The sequence below is a fragment of the Micromys minutus genome, assembly GCF_963924665.1.
Source record: "Micromys minutus genome assembly, chromosome: 32".
Lineage (NCBI taxonomy): Eukaryota > Metazoa > Chordata > Mammalia > Rodentia > Muridae > Micromys > Micromys minutus.
The window spans coordinates 26,265,699-26,290,997 of NC_137967.1; the positions used below are offsets into that span (position 1 = coordinate 26,265,699).

General features: G+C 38.4%; 1 protein-coding gene and 1 pseudogene across 2 annotated transcripts; both read right to left on the minus strand.

The window, feature by feature from the left end:
• Positions 1–1,429: 1,429 nt before the first annotated feature.
• On the minus strand, positions 1,430–25,299 carry LOC308413890 (uncharacterized protein). The gene is made up of 4 exons (XM_080909029.1): positions 25,201–25,299; positions 8,413–8,505; positions 5,538–5,664; positions 1,430–2,821 (listed from the first exon to the last, which is right to left on the minus strand). The coding sequence occupies exons 2-4, from the start codon at positions 8,440–8,442 to the stop codon at positions 1,491–1,493; spliced, it is 1,488 nt and encodes a 495-aa protein (XP_080765155.1). The 5' UTR covers positions 8,443–8,505; positions 25,201–25,299; the 3' UTR covers positions 1,430–1,490.
• On the minus strand, positions 19,634–20,523 carry LOC308413500 (KATNB1-like protein 1; annotated as a pseudogene). The gene has a single exon. The product of its transcript is annotated as a KATNB1-like protein 1 (transcript).

Sequence of the window (25,299 nt, forward strand, 5' to 3'; positions counted from 1 at the left end):
CCTAAACAAAAATGTCATTGTCAGTTCTCTTCCATGGCCATCCTAAGCACATGGTGTTCTTGATGACAGAAAAAACTTTGGTTTCACAATAGGAAACAGTCTTGAACTTACCAGGAAACTCTCATAACTGGCCAGCTTTTGTAGCATTGCAAGGTCTAGTGCAGGCTGCTGGCAGAGAAATGATGTCGTGGTCTTACCAGGAACCATGTATCCTACAGTATGGATTCACTATCCAAGATGTGTGTGAATTCACATAGATGCATTACCTCTGTGTCCAAAGCACTGAGATGACAAGTGGGCATCATCACATCTTAGCCTTGGAGTATTTCTAAGCTGTATGTCAGCTTTCCAATTATATCACACACACAGCCTATCTCATCACAGTCTGTCTCTTTCTTGATACTTGTAAGGATTAACTCTATTATTAAAGTTTTGAAAGTGAATGAAAGATGATAATTAGAGCATTTATTTTCATGATGAATTTCCTTCTAGCTCTGCAAAGTTAGCACTGTTTTGTAAAGCATTTGTCAAATTCCAAACAATCGTGGGTGATATAATTTCCATAGACATGAGAATTATATAGGGTACACTTTAACATGGTTTCTCAGAACTATGAACTTTGTGATGTACACTTTAATTACATGTCTTTGCCAAAGTTTTATGTTATTATATGTTGTTCTTATCTAACATTGTTTTTTGTTTGTTTGTTTGGTTTTTGAGACAGGGCCTATGTAGTCCTGACAGTACTAGAACTCTCTATGTAGACAAGGTCTCACAGTGATCTGATAGGCTGTGTCTTCTAAGTGTGGCGATTAAAAGCACATATCATGTTACTTGGCATTATGAATGTTTAGATGTTAAATAAGATGTTTTGTTACAGGTTTCCCAGGGGTGGGAGAAAAAACTCACTGGTTAAGAACACTGGTTGGAAGGATAAAGATGAAGCTCGGGAAGGATGAGCTGGATTCAGGTGGGCTTAATTGGCGTTAGGTAGCTATGAACATTTTAAGGATTTTATGGATCTTTTATCTCATACAGAAGAGCAGTCTGTATTTTTGTCTATTGGATGTAATCTTATTAAATAGAAGGTTTGTGGACTGAGAATAAAATATATAAACCTGTATGAGAAGCTAAAAATAAATAAACAAAAGAGCACTGATGCTCTTAGAGAGAATGGAATTTCAATTCCCAACACATAAATAGCTACACACGACTAAGTGTACTGCCAACTTAGGGCATCTGTTGCTCTCTTCTGGCTTTGACCCGCACCAAGCATACCCATAGTGCACAGAATATACTTGCAGGCCTGGCAAACATACAGATGAAAAATTAACAAAAAGAAAACTATTCCCACAGAATTTTATGTCAATATAAACTCTTGTTTATTTTAAAGATTTACATCTTCATTAAAGACTTTCAGAAGCTCGTCATTTTTATACTTCTATTACTTATACTGTTGTGATTTGTAAGCAGGGAATACCAGATAAATGCTATGTAACAATAGTAACAATGATATGTTTCTCTCCAGTATGAACTCTCTGATGTCTTTTCAGATCTGAAATCTGGATAAAGGATATGTCACAGTCTTTGCATTTGTAAGGTTTCTCTCTAGTATGAACTCTCTGATGTTCTCTAAGAGATGAACACCTAGCAAAAGTTTTGCCACATTCCTTACAAATGTAAGGTCTCTCTCCAGTATGAACTCTGTAATGTGCTTTAAGATGTGAGAGCTGGGTAAAGGATTTGTTGCATTTCATACATTTGTAAGGTTTCTCTCCAGTATGGATTTTCTGGTGAGTTTTAAGAGAAAAATTCACAGCAAAGGATTTATCACATACCTCACATCTGTAAGGCTTTTCACCAGTGTGGATTCTGTTATGCCTTTTAAGATGTGATAAGTCAAGAAAGGACTTACCACACTCTTTGCATTCATAATGTACCTCTGGAGAATGAGTTTTCTGATGCGCTCTGTATGATGCACAGTGGGTAAAGGATCTGTCACATTCCTTACATTTGTAAAGGTTCTCTACAGTGTGGAGCCTGTAATGACTTCTAAGGTGTGAAAGCTGATGTAAGACTTTGCCACATTGTTGACAAGAATATTCCTCAGCACTATGAGTTTTCTGATGTCTCCTCAAACTGGAACAGTGAGCAAAGGATCTGTCACACTCCTTACATTTGTAAGGCTTCTCTCCAGTGTGCAATGTCTGATGGCTTGTAAGGACTGACAACTTAGAAAATGCCTTTCCACATTCTCTGCATTTATAGGGCTTCTCCCCAGTATGACATCTTTGATGAGTTTTAAGATTTGTGCACTGGGTAAAGGATTTGTCACAAACATTGCACTTGTAGGGTTTCTTTCCAGTGTGAATTCTCTTGTGTATAGTGAGGCTTGAGGCGGTACTGAACCATTTCCTGCATTTCCCACACTGGTGTGGTTTTTCTTTAATGTGGACTGTTTGTTGCATGAGACAGTATGCAGAGCTGAAATCATCGTCATAGTCTCTCTGCCTGTGCTCCATCTCTTTAGTGTAGCGTCTCTGATCTTGAGCAATGCTGGAACACAAACTTAGAGATTTCTCACAGTCTTCAGACTCACAAGGTTCTTCTCCGGTGTGTGTGCTTGTGTGTGTATCTGGGTTTGACGAGTCAGCAGAGGCATCCCCGTCCTTACAGCATCTGTGGTGATTGGAGGTTTCTGTAGCGTCCCCTCTTTTATAAAGGGCACAGCTGGAGGGATCATGAAGCAGTTCACCAAGCTGACAAGACTCCTGTTCAGTCCTCAAGTGCTGATGGACAGTTTCACATTTGTAAAAGTTCTCTAAAAATGAGTAAAATTCAGATTAATGGGAATTGTACCAGATGGCACATGTAATAAATGACTGTCTTTGTAAGTTTTCTATAAAAATAAGTCAACCTGTAACTATTTAAAATAGATATCCCAGGAGCTGACACTTTTCCACTGTAGCTGTATGGATCCTTACAAAAACAGCTTGGCAGCCTTGAAGGTCAGTGATTTCTAATACAAATATCATCTTTATTGAAAATGTCTAACTTGATACAAGATGGAACAAACAATTCTAGGTACATAATTAGCTGTGGAATGGAGCTCAGTCAATGATTAAAAACATTTCTAAATTTTTTATTTCTTTCTCATAAATATGAAGACTTTAATCCAATCCAAGGCTAACAGTGTTTGTACCTCCTAATGTATGGCAATGAAGATTACTGTTCAGGAGACTCATTTCCTTTTAAGATAAAGACTTATTGAAAATTATAAAAGAGTCTGTTTCTTCTTTTTTTTAAGAGGTAGTATTAGATTCTTCAAAAGTAATGGTTGCCAAGCAGATATTTGGCTAGATATCCAAATCTCTAGGTCGTTTGAGGCAGAGCTTTCACAGGCAGCTATTGCTCATAACGTCCCTCTATTCCCTCTATTGTCTGAGCTCCACACACTGCTGTGTTCCCTAACTTCCCTTGTGTGGTTATTCTTAAGCCCTAATCTATGCAAACTCTTAAGATTATTTTCTTTTTAGAAGGATGTCTCTGTATCTTCACTGGAATGAAAATGAAACACATAATATGAAGACATACAAGCAAGCAACACATTTGCCGAATAATCCTACTTCATGGACTCACATTATACTTGTAACTTATAAAATTATTCCAATCTTATGGCTGCCCAGTCAAGAAAAATTGCACATTGTACTAGTATTAAGTTCCCATAGAGGTCTACAAGTCTAATACGTCACAAGGATGCATCTTGAGGACAGGTGACTGTAATAAGTTCAAGGTTCAGGAATCCTTTCAAAGAGAACTGAACAGCAAAGGCAATTCCTGTTCTTGCTTTCTCCTTCACCACTGTCCTGATCCTTTACTAGCACTCCCTGGTCTTGGCTACTGCAATTATCCATCTATCAGGGCAATCTCATTTGCCCAGGCCAGTGACCAGGCCTGCTCTGCACACAATCATCCGTGTTTTCTGTGAGGAAACCTATGACCAATGCTAGAAATTTGGGAAACAATATAGATGTGCTGTGCTCAGTATAAGAGAAGAACACTGAATAGAGAAATCTAGGAATAAATTCCCAATTACTATTTCCAGTCAGCATCTCCAGCATATTCTGGGAATATTTTTAGTTTGCACATCTTGAGTTTTCCTTACAGTTAAAAACAGTGTGGACTGCAATGATAGGTATAGAGCTGTAAGACATGGGTGGAAACAGTATATACTACTAAATTTGAGTGCATCTCGGAGCCAGAATTAAGTGTATATACATGGCACCTTTAAAATACAAAAATGAAAAGAAAAATACTAAATACCATAAAAATGTTCTTTTGTCTCCCTGCCATATATTTTTTACCGATTCTTTGTCAATTTTGCATCATGCAGTTAATTCCACTGATATCCCAGTCCTTCCATATCTGCCTTCTACCCTTGTAACATACCCCTCAAAAGAAAAGAAAAAAAAAATTAAGTTAAAAAATTCTGCTTAACCCTTATGGAAAACTACGTGCCCTCGTATCACCTGCTGCCTTGTCTCACAGCTGGAAGCATTATTCTGGCACCAGTCTTGCTGTACACACAAGTCCACTCTTCCAACACACATTTGTCACAGCGGCACTGGAATCTGTGGTTTGCCACACCATATACCCTTTTACCCAAACAGTTTTAATTAGAAATGTTTGCTGCAATGAGTTCTGGTTCCAGGCCTCTGGCTTCTCTTATACAACCAGTACGAGACCCTGGCCTAGATTGTTTTTGGATATACTGCTGTTGCAATGTGTCATGAAGATCCTGAAGCTTTGCTTCACTGAGCCTGGCCCCTTCATGTGCTCCAGCAGTTCACAGATGGTTTACATTTTGGGGTTAGTTAACTCCAAGTCCTGGAACTGAGCCTTGGTGATAGCCGAGTTGGTCTGCCTACCACATTTACTGCACCCATGCCAACAGGGCTATCTCTTCAGTGCTGCCTAAGGAATAGGGGGTCAGCTTCTCCATGCCCAAGTTACAGCCTACTCTACCATGTGGTGGCTGATGAGGGGTGGGCCAGCTCAGGGACTTCCTCAGTCAGCAAAACGGACTCAGGCAGCAGCACAGACAACGGACATCTGCACAGAATTTGCTGGTAACATGGGCCACAGTCATTGACATAGACCCCTGCTGCCAATAGGGACACGGACCCAACATGGTCATGGGTGACAACATAGACCAGACATCACTGTGGCCTTAGGTGGCAGTGCAGGCCTCCCACATCTGGCTGCTCCTCACTGTAGTCTTGTTCCCCTGCTTCTGCATAATCCACAAACCACACTGTGGTTCTCTTTGTTCCAGTCTCTCTACCATGTACTTGCTCATACTAATGTTGCCCTTTGGCTGTCTTCTGCCCAAAAAGGCTGACAGACATCCTGGAAATTTTATTTTTTACTACAAAAATAGTCTGTCTTTTTTTCCCATGACAGTGTAATAGAGTTTTCAACCTATAAAGTTAGTACTTACAAAGAAAGAGTTAGGAATTGTACAAGAATGTTCTCACCGACAGAGACCAGGTTGCTGTAATTCTCCAACATCACATCAATGTACAAAGCCCTCTGAGTAGAGTCCAGACATTCCCACTCCTCCTGAGGGAAGTCCACAGCCACATCCCCAAATGTCAACAGATGCTGAAAAAAAAATTATATATATATATATACTTGTGGTTAAGGATATGTTGTGTTACTCACATCCAGGATATTTTCCTGGATATGAGACGAGCTGTTGCTAAGTGAAGACCATTATCATCACACATCATCAGAAAAAAAAAAAAAAAAAAAAAAAAACCTCAAGAAGATGACTCTCAATATAGCCATATTCTACAATTAATTTATTTGTTGTCTTTTTCCAAATACTTTCTCCATATATATATGTATGTATGTCTTCAGACACACCAGAACAGGGAGCCAGATTTACAGATGGTTGTGAGCCACCATGTTGTTACTAGGATTTAAACTCAGGACCTCTGGAAGAGCAAACAGTGCTAAGAACCTCTGAGCCATCTCTCCAGCCCCCTATAATGAATTTTCTCACTGTAAAAACAAAACGTCACAATAATTTTACAAGCAGTCTACATGAAACGGGATTCATATTTAAGGTTTGTACTTGGTTGTCTATCTGTTATGCACACAGTAAACATACCTCAGAAGAACAATTGGAGATGAGGACATGTGCTTTTAATGCTTTGCCTGAACATAAGCCTAGAATACAGACAGTGAGTCAATCCTGGGTCTTACCTAACTCTACTCTAACAGCTCAGGTATGATTTTTAAACTCTAGGTATAGTGCCACACCATTAAATACAAAGGGGTATTGGAATGACTTTTGGGGAAAGAGTTTTTCTTTCCTTAGTAGCAAGGATTGTAGTAACACTACGTACTGACTTTTTTAACTGTAGCATATACAAATCAGCAGTTTTCTCACTTAGCTTTTAAAAAATAGTTGGGCCACTAATAATATGCAGGGGGAAAATTCTGTATCAGAAATATTAAAATAATCTAAACTTTTCCTAAGAATATACAAGAGCCACTATAGACAAATAACAACTTCAAAACTGCAGCTGCAGGGTAGGTATGGACCACTGACATTCAAACAGTGTCTAGATCAAGACCATCATGAGGGACAGTCTCTGCATCAAATGTAACAGCTTATGCACTTGTCAGTCGATGTCCACAAGACATCTGTATTGATGCATTCCACATAATTCTACATAATCAATCCAAGCCTAAGTTCTCTGCGCAATGAGATGTTGTTTGTGAAAAAAAAAAAAAAATCATAGTAAAAATACTGATCTCTCTACATTGGAAAGTTACCCATGAGTTTCCTAACCAAGTGAGTGATTCTCTTAAGACAAACAGGTATGAGGTGCCAATAAACACATGGACACATCACCACCATTATGATATTAAACCCCAAAGAGAGATACAAGGAGATTACAGTCTCAGCCTACACTCAAGAACATAAGTTGCATAGCATGATTAAGACACATAAGCCTGCCATTTTCAGTATTCTACAGTGTGATTAAATCTTTACTAGTAGGATCCAAGTTTATTTATGATTAAGGATCAAGATGTAAGTCTTTTTTAATTCCACACATTGCTAATACATTGTGCCATCTATCCCATGTGTTCTAATATGCATGTTTTGGACCATGATTCAAGAAAATATGACAGATCCCACAAATGAAACCTACATGGCACATAGCGCTTGCTCAATAATATAGTCCACCAACTACACCAAATGGATATCAACATAGTTTTTGTTAATGTGTCAAAGTGGATATATTTTAAAATTACAAGTAATTAGTTCATGTAGAATACTTGTCCTCAAAAATAAAATCTTGGGCAGAAGAATGGAGAAAATGCTATGGGTGTGGACATTTGGTAGTTTACTGTAGCTATAATAAAAATGTCATAAAGACAGCCTGGTGTAGTTATCAAATACGAAAGAAGTATGACAAAATAGAAGAAATAACCCAAAACCAAAATTACATACATCTCAAAAATATGGTTTTCTCAATAAAATGTGCTGCCAAATCTAGATCCAGTAGTAAAATAAAATAAAATTCTTATTTCTACTTTGTGCAAAATTCATTGAAAATGGACCAAATACCTTATTTAAAACAGGACACACACACACACACACACACACACACACACACACACACACACGTGCACGCGCACTCGAAGCTGAGAAAACATAGGGAATACCCATCAAGATATTGGGACAGGAAAGAACTTGTGGAACAGATAGAACACCAACAGCACAGGACCAACCCCAGTATCAACAGCTGACAGAACGTGAATATGAAGTTTCTGTCCATCAAAGGACACATGCAGAAGAGCAGAAAGACATGCACAAAATGGGACATCTGAAACAGAAAAGCATCATATAACATAATTTCTTCCCAAAGAAAGCAGAAATGTCCACTTCTGATATGTATAGATGGAAAAAAAGCCAACACTGGGGGTTACCGTAGAACACAGAGAAAAGAGAACTTGAAAGGTTCCATACCAGGCGTTCAATTAGGACTGAATGCAGGTGACAATTACTACTTATAGAAAGGATAAAAAAAACATAAAAGAATAAAGAAATTTTCTAGCTCTAATCCTGACATAGGTATTGGTTTTTGGTGGTAGATCAGTTCATAAAGATATATTTGATAGTTAAAACATACAATCAAAGGTGGGACTCCTGAGCCAATGATAATGCATTCACTTGGCTAGTCTCTGAGTTCGATAAAGTGCAATGTGATTTTGTTTGTCTGTTTGCTACAATTTCAAAATAAAACTTAAAACATTATCAGGAGCAAAAAGTTAGAGGTTTGCAATGTATCAGATTATAACATTCTTAGAAATACACTGGACATGACCACTGACCTGGGACATGTTTACTGGAGGATCAGCCATTTCTTTCTGTGTCTCTTCTTTGATTTTTCTCTTTGAAGAAGAATAAATAGTCAGCTAGTGGCCCTTTAATATCAAGAGGTCAAACAGGAAAAGTAAAATTAATACTGAATGTTGTTAAAGAACAATGTGAAAACACATGAAAAGGCCCAAGTAACAGAATTCTATCTGTGTCAGTGATCCCAAAGCCAGGAGAGCATGGAAAGACATTTTAAATTGGAGAAAAAAAATCACCACTAACATACTGTAGCACTCAGAAAAATACTGCCTCAAAATTGATGGTGACATAACTGCATTTGAAGACAGTCACATATTAACACAATTTATTTTACTAAACAGCATAGCACATCATATATTAGAGGTAAGACAAATGCAGGGGAATTGGAGGAATTATCTGTCAGAACAAGTGAAGAATAGATAAATACAGGAAACTGGAAAGTAATCACCCAAGCTCAAGACAGCAAACCATTCTTTCACATAGTAAAGACAGAAGAATTCCATAAATAATCCGACCATCAACAACATAAGAAAAAGGCCATAATCATAGGGAATAAAAACACTATGAACAAAAACAGATAGCTACTCTGGAAATCAAAATATAGAGAGAATTGTCAATTAAATAAACAAATCTACATAAATCTAGCACATGACACGGCTGTTCCACTCCTTGGCATATGCTCAAAGGACTCAACCTCCCACTCCACAACTTCATAACAGGTGCAACACAGAAACAATGTAAATGTCCTTCAACTGACAAATTACAATGTACATATAAATATGGAATATTATTCAGCTGTATAGAAAACTGAAATTATATTTGCAGGTAAGTGGTTGGACCTAGAAAAGTTACTTACTGAGTGAAGTAACCCAGACCCAGAATGACAGACATTGAATGTTCACCCTCAAATGAAGTTCTTAGCGCCAAATCTTCAGATGTGAGTTCTCGACTTGGAGTAACTACAATAACCAAAGCCTATAAACAGAACCATGGTGGGATGTGGAGGAGTAATAGGAGATAACAGGGAACATGTGATCTTAAGGGTAAAACTGAAATGTATTGGGAGTCTCTTGGATAGATATAATCTTAGAAGGACAGTAAAGTAACAGGAAAGATGTGCAAGCTGTCATAAGGTATAATAATACTATCCATTTATCATAAAAGGCCTACCAGACATATAAGCCTGTGAACGCACATACACTTGGAGTGTGAAGGAAAACTTCCCATTGGGCTGATAATGCTCTCTATCAAAACCACCGATAGGAGGCTGGCTTTGAAGTTGCTGTTACAGCCGTCCAAGAGACACCCAGTACATTACACACTATTGCTGTTGTCCATGGTTGTCTCTTAGACAAAGAAAGAGAGTCCCTATTTTTGAGAAGCCATGTACTTGGGACACAGATCCCAGGGGACTCAAGAGATGGATCTGACACTAAAGCCTCCTCCCAAGGTAATAAATTACTTGGTACCAGAAGGCAACATGCAAGATTATCAAGAAGGGAGCCAACCACAACTATTCTATCCAGCTAAAACATGCATGAACTAGAACAGTCTCCACTGCACAATAACCCTTAGGGTGCAAGGGTGGCAACCATGCCTTGGTGGAAAACAACAGCTTTCTAATTGACTTAAGATCTCCCCCCAACAAGATGGAAATCATACCTGGTACTGGAAATCTAGCCAGTTTCCCCAAGGCTAGTAAGTAAAATCACAAATTTTGGAGTAGAAGCTACAACCACTACTTTACTAAATCAGAATAAACCCTAATTGAAGTATAAATATCCTAATTCTGACAGATAAATGTAATACTCATCCCTCATCAAGAAATTTGATTTTTAATTTTTTTAAATTTATTTTTATGCAGCAGATGGAGTTTACAGAAAACCACAATCTTCAAAATGCAGAGTTGACACAGTACATCTAAGGCTCAGGCATTACTGAGCAAGAAGGAACAGGTTATTTTAAGAGCCAGAGGAACAGAGGGTCTTCTGTGGCAGTGTATCTATCTCCTAAAAATGTTAGAGAAGCTATATGCATAAGACCTTACAATCACGGTGGCCTATAAATGAGCAGAGGAAGGACAACACCAAGAGACATGCTAACATAGAAAAGAAGCTTACTAGACCTCAACCCTCATCAAACACTAATCCTGAGAACTGGAGGAACAGTCTTCCCTAGAGAATAGTATATCATATGGTTATTCAATAACAAATGTTCATCCCTGAAAACATACAGTTACGTAGGATGTACTTTTATGTTTAGGAATTCATATCAACATACAATAACAATAAAATAAGAAGCTATTAAAAATAATAAATGCTTATGATTTTGCATTATCTACATAAAAATGACCAAAATGGTTTTATACCATTTTGAGTTATTGCTATTAACATAAGTAACACTCAACAGGTGGTGAGTTAGATGGCTCAATTGTTATGAGCTCCCACTGTTCTTGTAGAGACCCAGGTTACACTCCTAGACAGAAGAGCAGGAGGATGGCAGAAGAGAAACTAGAGGTTATTCAAGCTTGTTCCTGGGCTAGAGGCTCTGGACATAGATTTAAGAAAGAGTAGAGTAGATGGAGTCCAGGTTTTTTAGAAGAGAAAATCAGCCCAAAGGAAGAGCTGAGATGTGCCATGCAAGTGAGTTCTTCCTGCAGAGGCACGGGGGAAGGGGAGGGCTGACTCCCGAGTGGAGGGTGCTCAGAGTTCAAGTGAGTTCTTCCTGCAGAGGCACGGGGGAGGGTGGGGGCTGACTCCCAAGTGGAGGGTGTTCAGAGTTCACCATTAAAACAAAGGCAGAGGGAGTCCTGAGGTTGGGACCGAATGTGAGAGTTACATACAGTTAAAGACCAGAAAGCCATCGGGACCCTCAAGGCCAGATCCCGTGTGCACACTGGCTCTGCAGGGCTGCAGGAGATCCTCGCTGTGAACTAGGTCACGTTAATGTTCATAAAGGAGATTGGTCTGAAATTGTTTTTCTTTGTTGAGTCTTTGTGGGTTTAGATATCAGAGTGACAGAGTGCTGAAAATGAATCTGGCAATGTTCCTCCTGTTTCTGTTTAGCAGAATACTTTGAGGAGTATTGGCATTAGCTGTTCTTTGAAGCTGTCTGGTAGAATACTGCACTAAAATCATCTGGCCCTGGGGTTTTTGTGTTTTGTTTGTTTCCTTTTTAAAGGAAAACTTTTGGTGACTGCTTTTATTTTCTTATTGGTTATAGGACTATTTAAACAGTTTACCTGATCTTTATTTAAGTTTGGTAAGTGGTATCTGACAAGAAATTTATTGATTTTATTTAGATTTTCCAATTTTAGATTTTTTAGAGTTCAGGCTTTTGAAGTAATACCTAATGATTCTATGAATTTCCTCAGTGTCTATTTCTATGTTTCCCTTTTTACTTTTGATTTATTAATTGGGATACTGTCTCTGTGCCTTTTAGTTAGTTTGGCTAAGGGTTTGTCTACCTTATTGTCTCAAAGACCCACCTCTTGATTTCCTAGATGGTTTGTATTGATTTCTTTGTTTCTAGAAGATTGATATTCACACCCAGTTTGATCACTCCCTGCCATCTACTGCTCTTACTGTGTTAGCTCTTTTTTTTCCCCTAGAGACTTCAGGTATACTGCCAAATTGTTAGTATAAAAACTCCACCACAATTTCTTTAGAAAGTACTTAGTATGAACATCACTTTTGTCTCTGCTTTCATTGTGTCCCTTAAGTTTGGCTATATTTTCATTGAATTTTATATAGTATTTTATTTGTTTCTTTATTTCTTCTTTGACTCAGTGGTCATTGATTAAAGAGTTATTCAGTTTCTATGATTTTTTAGGCCTTTTGTTATTTATGCTGTTGTTGAAGTCCAGCTTTATTGCATGGTGATGATAGGGTATAAGGAGTTATCTTCATTTTCTCGTATTGGTTGAGACTTTCTTTGTCATTGAGTATATGGTCAATTTTGGAGAATGTTTCGTGAGGCATTGTGAAGAAGATAGATATTTTGCATTTCGGTGAAATATTCTGTAGATATTTTTTAGGTCAATTTGTCTCATAACCTCTTTTATTTTCATTATTTCTCTATTTATTATCTGCCTCTGTGACCTGTCAGATGGTGACAGGGAAGTTCGATGTGTGTTTTAAGCTTCAGTGATGTTTATCTTATGAATGTGGGTGCCTTTATATTTGGGACACACATGTTCAGAACTGAGACATTGGTCCCTGGGAGCTAGGAAGAGCACCAGCAACGCTTTCCATCCTAAGGAAAAAGGTGAGTCCACTTCTTTTACCCACGTTCTACCTCGTAGTTCAAGCAGTAGAACTAAACGGGGGGTGCACACTTCCATCCCAAGGCCAGACCCAGCCCAGCTGCATCTGGAAGGGCGGCCTGCCCACTCCCGGGTTCCTGGGAGCTCAGAAAGCAGTAAGAACACTTTCCATCCTAAGCGGAAGGATCCACAGGAGAGACAGGCTCCACACAGAGACAACAAGATCACCTATAATAACAAATAACAAGATAGCAAGAGGAAAGAGAAAGAAACTAAGCAATGAAAACCAAGACAACCTGGCAACATCAGAACAGAAAGTAGTGGAATGCCAAACACACCAGAAAAACAAGACTCAGACTTGAAATTGTACATGATGATGATGATGGAGATCTTGGAGAAGCACATAAATAACTGCCTTAAACAATTATAGGAGTACCAGAAAAAAAATCACTCAAAGAACTACAGGAAAACACAACAAAACTGATAAATTGCAAACGGAAATAGAAACAATAAAGAAAACACAAAAAGAGACAACCCTGGAGATGGAAAACCAAAAAAAGAAATCAAGAGTTACAGAAGCAAGCAGCACCAAAGACTACAAGAAGAGAGGATCTCAGGGGCTGAAAACAATATAGAAAACATAAACAAAACAGTGAGAAAACATGCAAACACCAAAAGGCTCCAAACCAAAAATGTCCAGGAGTTCCAGGACACAATGAGAAGACCAAACCTAAGGCTAATAGGTGTAGAAGAGGGCAAAGAATATCAACTAAAAGGCACAGTAAATATCTTCAACAATTTCATAGAAGAAAGCTTTCCTGCCCTTAAGAACAAAATGACCATAAACATACAAGAAGCCTACAGAACTCCAAATAGATTGGACCAGAAAAGAAACTCCCCCAACACATAAAAGTCAAAACACTGAATATTCAAAACAAAGAAAGAATCCTAAAAGCTGTAAGAAAAAAGGGACAAGTAACATATAAAGGCAGACCAATCATAATTACACCATACTTCTCAACAGAGACTATGAAAGCTAGAAGATCCTGGACAGAAATCATACAGACTCAAAGAGAACACAAATGCCAGCCCAGGTTACTACATCCAGCAAAACTCACAATCACCATAGATGGAGAAACCAAGATATTCCAGGACAAAACCAAATTTACATAATATCTGTCCATAAATACAGCCCTACAAAGGATGATAAATGGAAAAATCAACACAATGAAGGGAACTACACCCAAGGAAAAGCAAAAAATAATCACAAAAAATAAAAGAAAAACCCAAAAAAACAGAAAAGTACACAAACATAAGTCTAACTCTAATAACAAAAATAACAGTAAACAGAATATGACTATTCCATAATTTCTCTTAATATCAATGGACTCAATTCTGCATTAAAGGACATAGACTATCAGACTGGATATGTAAACAGGATCCAGCATTTTAATGCATACAGAAAACTTATCTCAGAGACAAAGACAGACACTACCTCAGAGTAAAGGGCTAAGAAAAAACCTTCCAAGCAAATAGGCCCAGGAAACAAGCTGGAGTAGCTATTCTAATATAAAATAAAATTGATTTTCAACCAAAAGTTATCAAAAAAGATAAGGAAGAACACTTTTTACTCATTACAGAAAAAATCTATCAAGATGAACTCTCAATCTTGAACATCTATGATCCAAATACAAGGGTACCCACATTTATAAGAGAAACCCCACTAAAGTTCAGAGCACATATTACACCACACACAATAATAATAGGAGACTTCAGTACTCCACTCTCATCAATGGACAGATCATGGAGACAAAAACTAAACAAAGACACAGCAAAACTAGCAGAGGTTATGCACCAACTGTAATTAACAGGTCATTTCATCCAAAAACAAAAGAATATACTTTCTTCTCAGCAACTCATGGTACCTCCTCCAAAATTGACCATATACTTGGTTACAATACAAGCCTCAACAGATACAAGAAGATCGAAATACTCCCATGCGTCCTACCAGATCACCATGGACTAAGGCTAGTCTTTAATAACAACAACATAAAACCAAAAACTCCACATACATATGGAAGCTGTAAAATGCTCGGCTCAATGATAGCTTGGTCAAGAAAGAAAGAAAGAAAGAAATGAAGGATGTTTTAGAATTTAACGAAAATGACACCACTACATACCCAAACTAATGGGATGCAATGAAAGTACTACTGAGAGGAAAACTCATAGCTCAGTGCCCCCAAAAAGAAACTGGAGAGAGCATACACTAGCAACTTGACAGCACAGCTGAAAGCTCTAGAACAAAAAGAAGCAGATACACCGGAGAGGAGTAGACAGCAGGATATAATCAAACTCAGAGCAGAAATCAACCAAATAGATACAAAAAGAACTATATAAAGAATCAACAAAACCAAGAGCTGTTTTTATTTTTTTCTTTTTGAGAAAATCAACAAGATTGATACTCTCTGGGACTTATGAAGAGTATTTTAATAAAAAGGAGCAAATTGAGAAGGGAAAAATATACACTGTATGGTTCAAGTAATAAAGAGGCACCAGCAAGTAAAATGGCGCCAAATCCTATGTTTAAGGAGATAAAGAAATGAAGGGAGTGGTGTTCTCAGGGCATGATCCCACCCAGCTAAAAGCTTATTGTTTGTGTTTGCGGTTGAACAAGGAATAGTTTGTACTTTTAATCTAGAATGAACTCTAATCCCGAAATGGAGTACACACTTGTGATCCAGTTAATGAGGCTGGAAGACACAGGCTTTGTATTGAGATCTTAGGAACATTGGCCATGAAAAGCTTAGGTCCACGCATGGTGGTACACACATGAACCCAAAGGGAAGCAGATTTCCAAATTAGAGGCCAGCCTGGTATGGAACAAGTTCCAAGTAGAGAACAGCTTAAGTTCAGGCCTGGTGGTACATGCCTTTGATCTCTGCATCCAGGAGACAAAGTCTTGCAGATCTCTGAGTTCAAGGTCAACCTACAGAGCAAGTTTCAGGACAACCAATCTTAGGCAGTGAGGGAGGTGGAAAACAGAAAGTTGGTAATGGAATAAGGGGGCCATGTTCCAGCCCCAGCAAGCAGAACTCGGCAGATTCGGCCATGTGGCTCTGGCTTTAGAGTTAAGAATAGAAAGGACTTTTGGGACAATTGGTGCTGGTTAGCTGGAGCTAAGAAATTAATGGTGATTAAGAATAGACCAGCCTCACTGAGGTAAAGAATATATCTTCTGCGAAGTATATTCTGAGAGTACAAAGAAACTATGTTCCAGAGATAGCCATTGTTGTACCTTGTGCTGCAGATGAACTTGGTAATGTGTAAGAATCTCTCAAATGGTACTGGTTTTGAAGGTATGAAGGGGTCATGGAGAGCAGTTGAGGCTTTGCACAGTGAGAGGTCAAGGAAGGCCATTGGTGAAGGTGCAGCTTCAGTTGCAGTTTACAGCCCTAGACTGAAGGGGTCATACAAAGAAGTTGAGGCTTTGCACCATAAAAAGAGCCTATGAGAGTCTATTGGTGAAGTCTAGTTGTAGTGAAAGACCTGAGTGTTTTGGAGCTACCAGTACCAGGAACAACAAAGCAGTGGAATGGAGTCATACAGAGTCTATGGTGCTACAGAGGGCAGAGTTGGAGTCGTCACCCAAGCTCATTGGAAGAGCTCAGAAGATCATATGTGAATCCCAGACATTGAAACAAGGAGCTGTGAAGTTGAAGTTGCCTTAGAGACCCCAAGATGTTCAAGATGCCAGAGCATTGGGTTATCTGCTAGAGAAAGGTGCAAACAGGGAGTGGAACCAACCCAGGAGAAAGAATTTTGTCACTATCAACATATATGAAAAAGTAGTTGGAGAACTGAAGAGTGTTTTGACATCGGACATGGAGATGCAGAGTTTGGAATTTGCCAAGATGTTTTTCTGTCTTCCTTTGAAGATTACAGTTAAGTGATTGGATGAATCTCAGAAGAGAGTTTGAACTTTGGACTTTTAACATTGCTGAGACTGCTATAGACCATGGGGACTTTGGAAGTTGCACTAAATGTATTTTTTATTATGCTATAGCTAGGTATAGCCCCCACAGACTCATGTATTTGAACAAGCCTATAGGGGCCAGGGAGTGGAATGTTATGGTTTGAATATGCTTGGCCCAGGGAGTGGCACTATAGGAGGTTTGGTTTTGTTTGAAGAAATGTGTCACTGTGGGCATGGACTTTAGGACCTAGCTGCATGGAAGCTAGCCTTTTAGTGGCCTTCAGATGAATATGCAGCACTCTCAGCTACTCCTGCACTGTGCCTACCTAGATACTGCCATGCTCCCACCTTGATGATAGTAGACTGAACCTTTGAACCTGTAAGCCAGCTCCAATTATTTGTTGTCCTTTATAAAAGTTGTGTTGATTGTGGTATCTGTTCACAGCAGTAGAACCCTAACTATGGCATATGGTTTGGGTTTATTGATCAAAAATCAAGTGTCCATAGGTATGAGGGTTTATTTCTGTGTCCTCCTTTTGATTCTATTGATTCTATTATTGATTCCATTGATTAACCATTCTGATTCTGTACCAATAACATGCCATTTTGATTACTATATTCGTTACCAAAATATCACAAAAAAGAGTCTGTAGATTATATACTGAAATTCTTCTCCACTGAAACCTCTTGGGCCAGGTCTGAACAGTTTAAGTCACTCCCAGCAACAAAGTCTTCCATATTCCTGCTAGTCCATTTAGCTCCACTTAAAGCACTCTACTGCTTTCTAAATCCAAAATTCCAATATCTATATTCCTCCAAATAATAACATGGTCAGGCCTATCACAATAGTACCCCAGTTCCTGGCACCAACCTCTGTATTAGTTAGGGTTTTACTGATGTGAAGAGACACCATGACCAAGGCAACTCTTATAAGGACAACATTTAAATGGGGCTGGCTTACAGGTTCAGAGGTTCAGTCCATGATCATCAAGACAGAAGCATGGGAGCATCCATGCAAGCATGGTGTAGGAAGAGTTGAGAATTCTACATTTTCATCTAAAGGCCGCTAGGAGAAGACTGGCTTCCGGGCAGCTAGTCCGAGGGTCTTTGTGTGTGTGTTTGTGTGTGTGTGTGTGTGTGTGTATGTGTGTGATCACAAATTGAATTTATTAGGTGGATACGGAAGGGAATATGCAATCAGAAACCATGGAATTTCTTTGTGCATGTGAGAAGTTAATGAATTTAAAAGGATCAGACTCAAATCCTTAGTCTAATTAGCATCATACTCCAACCAAACCACATTAGCCTGCCCCAATGGTTCAATAAACAGGGAAAACTAAAGGACTAAGAAGGAAGGAAGGCTGTAGTTCTCATGTTAAGGTTTCAGGATGATGGAGGTTTACAAAATTCCCATACCCCGAAAAATGACTTCTTAAATACATCACCCCTCACTCACAAAACTGCAGTCATCTGGAATGACTCTAATCTGAGGACTTAATAGTCAGTTCCTACAACTGATGTCCATTCTGAGGTATACACAGATCCCTGGAATAATAGCTATACAGAACAGAGCTCAGCGAAAAGTAACACTTTACACATCTCCACAGTGGGGAGGCTTCTCAGTAGTCACTGTTTAAGTTCAAAATGTACATTGGAATAGAAAGAGGAAGTCAATTTATCTTTTCTGAAAGCTTGCAAGCCTTATTAAAGAAAGATGGTGAATGGGCCAGCAGGAGTGGTATTCAAGTACACTTCTATCTAAGACAGGTATGATTCAAACTGGTAAGACATTCCAGAACTGAGTGCACTGATGTTTCAAAGGTCATTTTAAAACCACAAAACACAAAAGCGCTTGCATATAGTTTTCTGGGATTTCATACTAACCATTAGAGGAGGTAGTGATACACTGTGATGGAACTTAAAGTACAATGTCAGCATTAACTGTAAACAATTCTGAAACATTGAACTTCTTAGAACACATTTAGTGACAAGGAATTAATTAGATTTCATATGAAATTAGAATTAAAAAAGCAAAAATAGAAATATTTAGTAAATTTACTCAAAGAAAGTTTAAATGTTACAGAAATGAAAAATATTAGAACTCTATATACAATAACAAGTGAATATAAATTAGCCAACTCCATGGACATTTCCAGTTAAACATTCATACAAATACATATTCACCTTTTTACTTTATGTAAGAATAACACATACATACAAGCATAACATGAAAATTTTTGCAAAAAAAAATCAGAGATGCTAAAAATTTCTCAAGTTAAAAAAAATGGTGTCAAATACATTTCAACAACATTCTACATGAATGTAAACCCCTGATTTAATTCCATGATTTTATCATGCCAGAAATATGGTTACTTTTAATTTTTTTAAAAAAGAGATATAGGTATTATAACACATTGGCTTATCAATAATTAAGGCATTTGTATGCAGTATCAGTGTGGACAAAAAATTTAATATTATTTATTATAATATTTTAAACTTTTGAAGTCTTTTCAACAGAAGAAAATAGCTGCACACATTTAGGTGTTTCTTCATAAAACACAATAAAAATTTAATGATTGGCCTTTATAGTTCCTGGTAATAAGTCTTGTCTAACTGTTGCATACTACAAGTCAGATGCAGTATTGAGTTAAGACCCAGTAGTTCTTAAACAACATTACCAAATGGCCATATACACTCTGGGTGCAGCAAAGGCAAACTGTCTTCATAGTGCACTTTCACCTCATTGAAGTTGAAGCTGCTCCTTCTGGATATTTCCACTTCAATGTAAAGTAGATTGTTATGATTTCATTAGTGGTTTAATTATGTTGCTTTTTAAAAGGAAAAAAAAAATGATTTTATTTCTTCCACAGTTCTTGGATCTCAGGAGAGACCTACTTTTGGAAATCATATAATCCAGCGCTGTCTGAATAACTAAATACTCTTTAGAAGATGAAATCTCTCAATGCAGCTGCAATAAATAAGCATCTACGTCCTTAGCTATATTACCAGTATATCCTGGAACCAAAGTAAGATGGTTTTCCTTTTCCCATAATCCATTCAACTGATGCTTTAAAATCTTAATATTTCCAACACTTATAATTTCTGATTTAGATGGGAGTTCTGACCACCACCTTTTTATTACTCCTTGAAGCCAGTTTAAACCAACAATTGCATATTCTTCAAATCTGCTTTAAAGACTTTACTAGAGGCAGTAAGTCTACAGAGCAGCCAAGTGTGATATATTGCTTTTCTTCCTGTAAATTATTGGTTAGAACAGGAAGACAATCTATCACAACTACAAGGTCTTCTATCCTCACTAAATAAGCTACAAGCTCACTTATACTTCTTTCTCCAGAAAGTCAAAGCTACAATCAATCTCAAATTCCTGCTGAATAGAAATTGTGCCATTGTTTCCTGAGAAACCTCTAGGGAAAAAAAAAAAAAAAAAAAAAAAAAACACTATATTTGATGATGTATTTTCTGTCTGTTAAGACGCAGAATCACTGGTGTTAATGACAAATGTCCAACTGTCGTGGCGTAAATTTTCAGGTAGATGGCCTGCACAAGCCAGTTCATTTTCTTTATTTGTCATGTCATAGCCCCCACTTTTAGGGGACTGCTTAATTCTGTAACAAGGATTTGGGAAGGAATGATGAACTAACTTTCTGTGGTAGCTTATCTGGGCTTTTCACTGCTTGTCCAACTGTTCTACTTATGTAGGCAGCCAAATGTTTTGGAGATTTCTTAACCTCCTTTGTGTTCTTACAGGTGAAATTGGAGATCCTCTTCCTAGGAAGATCAATACTATTAGAGAAGTTCCGTCTTACTATGGTGCATATCAAATGCCATAATCTCTTAAGTGCCTGCGCCTCATGGTACCACAGCGCCTAAGCCCTCAGAGCCTCCTTCGGATTCCCAGCCGGACCCCACTCACAGCCATTCAAACCTAGTCCCAGGGTCTTAAAACCCATGCCCACAGTGACACACTTCCTCCAAGAAGGCCACACCTACACAACAAGGCCTTTTAATAGTGCTGCTCCTTGGGCCAACCATATTCAAACAACCAGAGACTTGATGTACCATGGGGTGGTAATGGGGAGGAGGCTCCCCCTTATCAGAGGAGAAGGTGAGGGCAGAATGGGGAAAGGAGTACCCCCTGTGTAAGGGGTACTTAGAGGACAGGGGCTGATATTAAGTTGTAAAGTAAATCAATTAATTAAAGAAGAAGAATGGGGTATATTATTGTGAAATTTACTGTATGTGTGAAAGTGATTTACATCTTTGGTTGAAACAGGATTACATTTAAATTTCCCACAATAACCTTCAGAGAATTAGGAAAGAAAAATCAAAAATTTATATTGACCCAGAAATCTCCTGGGTACAGATCAACTTCAGGAATGCATTGCAATGCTTTAGCTATCCCAGTGATTCCAGATCAGCCAATGCAGTGGAGCAGCAGACCTTGTATCTCTCCAATAGCAATGACCGTGCGGCTACAACCAAAATACCTCAAACCGGGTTGCAGATTAGACAGCCTCTTCAAACAGTGGCACTGGGAAAAGTATCTATCTACCCATATATAAAAACATGAACGTGGGTCTAAGTCTCTCATAGAATCACAGATCTTTGTGTATGATCTGAAACAGTGATTATTGCAGAGTAATAAAACGGGGAAAACACTTGATGTAAGAACAGCAACTGACAAACAGTATTTTGTAAAATTCCAGGAAATAACAATAAGTAAAAGTATAAAGAGACACTGTAGACACACTCATTAGTGATCTATTTACAAAACAATGGATAAGAATCTAGAATCAATCCGAACATTAGAAAGCAAATGAATGATAATATAATCAATAAACAAGCAAATAAATTGAACCTTCCATGCTCTACAGCAGTTTCGGTGGCCAATATGTACATATTAGAAAGCTCTACATTATAGTCATAAGATATGTAATTTCAACATACAGAGATTCTAATTCTGTCTAGTCAGTGTACACAGTCATGTTTCTAAACAGTAACAAGTGTATCTTTTCAGCAATTTCTTGAAATGTAAATGGATAATATTCACTAAAAATGTAAACAGAGCACAGTATTCAAAAAAATTGACAGCTGAAATTAAAATACATATTTTCTACCAAAAAACATTTTATATCTAAAGATACAAGATACTGAATAATAATATATATATATTTTCAAGACAGGGCTTCTCTGTGTAGCCATGGCTGTCCTGCAACTTACTCTGTAGATTGATTTACAGAGTGGTTGTACCAGCTTGCAATCTAACCAACAATGGAGGAGTGTTTCACTTTCTCCACATTCTCTGCTGTACCTGATTTTTTTATCTTACCCATTCTGACTGGTGTGAGGTAGAATTTACAGATTCAATACAATCCCCATCAAAATTCCAACTCAATTCTTCATAGAATTGGAAAGAGCAATCTGCAAATTCATTTGGATAAAAAAAAAAAAAAAAAAAAAAAAAAAAAACCCTAGGATAGCAAAAAGTATTCTCAACAATAAAAGAACTTCTGGGGGACTCATAATCCTCAACCTCAAGCTGCATAACAGAGCAATCATGATAAAAAATCTGTATTGTGTTGGTACGGAGACAGCATGTAGATCGGTGGAGTAGAACTCAACACCCAGAAATAAACCCACACACCTATGGTCACTTGATCTTTGACAAAGGAGTTAAAACAGCATTTTCAACAAATGGTGCTGTTTCAACTGGTGGTCAGGATGTAGAAGAATGAAAATTGATCCATTCTTGTTGCCCTGTACAGAGCTCAAGGCCAAGTGGATCAAGGACCTCCACATAAAACCCAATACACTCATGTGCTACAGCTCTCTATACCCAGATTCTGCTGGGAGAGAGCCGGTCCCCCAGAAGTGCTGAAACACCTGAGAGCACAGATAAGACCAACACTTCTGCTCTGAGGGTCCTGTCAAGAACTGTCAGAACACGGGAACAAAGGAGTAGTCTGGGACAGAAATCCTTCAGGTATCTGTCTACATAATGGGCTGACCCTGTGCCACAGCTTTCTCTACCCAGACCCTGCTGGGAGAGAGCTGGTCCCCAGTAGTGCTGACACACAGGTTTACAGGAGGGTCAAACCACTGTCAGAATCAGCAAGATCAGCTAACACCAGAGATAACCAGATGGCAAAAGGCAAATCCAAAAACTAAACAACAGAAATCAAGGCCACTTGACATCATCAGAACCCAGTTCCCCCACCACAGCCAGTTCTAGATACCCCAACACTCAGGAAAAGCAAGATTCTGATTTAAAATCACAACTCATGATGATGTTAGAGGATTTTAAGAAGGTCAGAAATAACTAACTCCCTTAAAGAAATACAGAAAAACACACATAAACAAGTAGAAGCCCTTAAAGAGGAAATACAAAAATCAACCAAACAAGTAAGCGAATTGAACAAAACCATTCAGGATCTAAACATGGAAGTAGAAACAATAAAGAAATCGCCAAGGGAGACAACCCTGGAGATAGAAAAGCTAGGAAAGAGATCTGGAGTCATAGATGAAAGCATCACCAACAGAATACAAGAGAATTTCAGGGACAATAGAAACCATAGAAAACATTGACACAACAGTCAAAGAAAATGCAAAATGCAAAAAGCTCCTAACCCAAAGCATCCAGGAAATTCAGGACACAATGAGAAGACCAAACCTGAGGATAACAGGCATAGAAGAGAGTGAAGACTTCCAGCTTAAAGTGCCAGTAAATATCTTCAACAAAATTATAGAAGAAAATTTCCCTAACCTAACAAAATAGATGCCCATTAACATACAAGAAGCCTACAGAACTCCAAATAGATTGGACCAGAAAAGAAATTCCTCCTGTCACATAATAGCCAAAACAGCAAATGCACAAATCAAATAAAAAATATTAATAGCAGTCAAAAAAAAAAAAAAAAGGTTAAGTAACATATAGCAGCAGACCTATCAGCATCAGACAGGACTTCTCAACAGAGACTATGAAAGATAGAAGATCATGGACACATGTCATACAGAAGCTAAGAGAACACAAATGCCAACCTAGCCCACAATATCCCTTAAAAACTCTCAATTAGCAAAGATGGAAAAACCAAGATATTCCATGACAAAACCAAACTTACATAACATCTTTCCACGAATCCAGCCCTACAAAAGATAATAAAAAGAAAACTCCAGCACAAGGAGGAAAACCACACCCTAGGAGACAGAGGTGTGTGGAAATTCAAGAATCCCAGTCCACCTGGTCTACATGGTGACTTCTACATTAGTTTGGTCATGTATCCAGGGGCAGAATGCTTTTCTTGACCAATAAGAGGACTGCAGATCTTTTTCTGATGTAGACGAGTCATCATGGTTATTACAAGACCATTTCTAATATTATCCTATACTTACAAGTAGTGCCTTTTAATTTTGTTTCATTCTCTCTCTCTCTCTCTCTCTCTCTCTCTCTCTCTCTCTCTCTCTCTCTCTCTCTCTCTCTCTCCCCCTTTCTCCCTCTCCCCCCCCCCTCTGCTGCAAAACAGGGTTTCTCTGTGTAGCCCTGGCTGTCCTTAAACTCACTCTGTAGACCAGGCTGGCAAAGAACTCCTGCCTCTGCCTCTGGAGTGTTGGGATTAAAGGTGTGTGTCACCACCTCAAGCTGGTTTATAATGCCCTGGCTACCTGAAAATCCTGAGACCTGATTCCCTCAAACAACATACTGTGATTTTCCCAGGCTTTAATTTGTAAAATTAAGAATTCAGAATAAGAAGACAATTTTTTTCTTTTTCTTGTCTCACCTGCCTCCTTCCTTCCTTCCTTTCCCCCCATACTTTCCTCTCTCTTATCCTTCCTTGTTTTTCTTGTTGAATTCATATTTAAGTTTTTTGAGGACAGGCTCTCACAGTATAGCCGTGGTAGTCCTGGAACTCACTATGTAGAACAGGCTGGCCTACAACTAACTCCCTGAGATCCACCTGCCTTTGTCTCCTGAGTGCTGAGAAAAAAGCGGCACAGTTTTCACAATGCTACATTTACATCACCGAGTGCACCCACAATTTTCTATGGAAAATTAATGATGGATAAACCGTTGACTTCTAAAAGTGAATGTTTACATCCATACTTGGGGAACTCACACAAATTGCCCTCTCAATTAAATTTGCAGGTGTTCTTTTCATGACTAATATCTAAAAACTCTTGGAGATTTCAAGCCCCTAGGTCCACATTCCACTGTCTTGAATAGGGGAGTGGTAGAATACGGAAGTTAGCATGAACAATCGTAATTTCGTGAGCTTTGTCCTTTCCACCATAGCAAACAGAACTGCGTTTGCAAATATCAACAGTTAAATTTAAATGCTCCACTAAATTATTCTTAGCAGAATATCTGGAGGCTAGAATGTCACTTAAAAATAGCATTATCCAGTTAATATTATTGAAATTTTATCGAAGAGGGTAAGACATCCACAGCACAGTCTTGAGAGCTGTAATCATTATTAGTGGAGACACCAATAGCCCAGCACTTACTCTGACCTGGGAGGTTCCAAGTGCCTCAGTGCTGCGGTTCCGGTCGCTGAGCTGCCGACTCTCCCAGGACGCCCTGCCTGGCACTTGCGGCTTAGGGGAGTTCAC

Coding starts and splice junctions, on each gene's coding strand:
- LOC308413890 (XM_080909029.1), bottom strand. CDS start 8,442: ATGGCTGATCCTCCAGTAAACATGTCCCAG. Junction 5,665..8,412: donor CTCCAGTAAACATGTCCCAG/GTCAGTGGTCAT, acceptor TTTTTTTTTCAG/CATCTGTTGACATTTGGGGA. Junction 2,822..5,537: donor CAGCAACCTGGTCTCTGTCG/GTGAGAACATTC, acceptor ACTCATTTTTAG/AGAACTTTTACAAATGTGAA.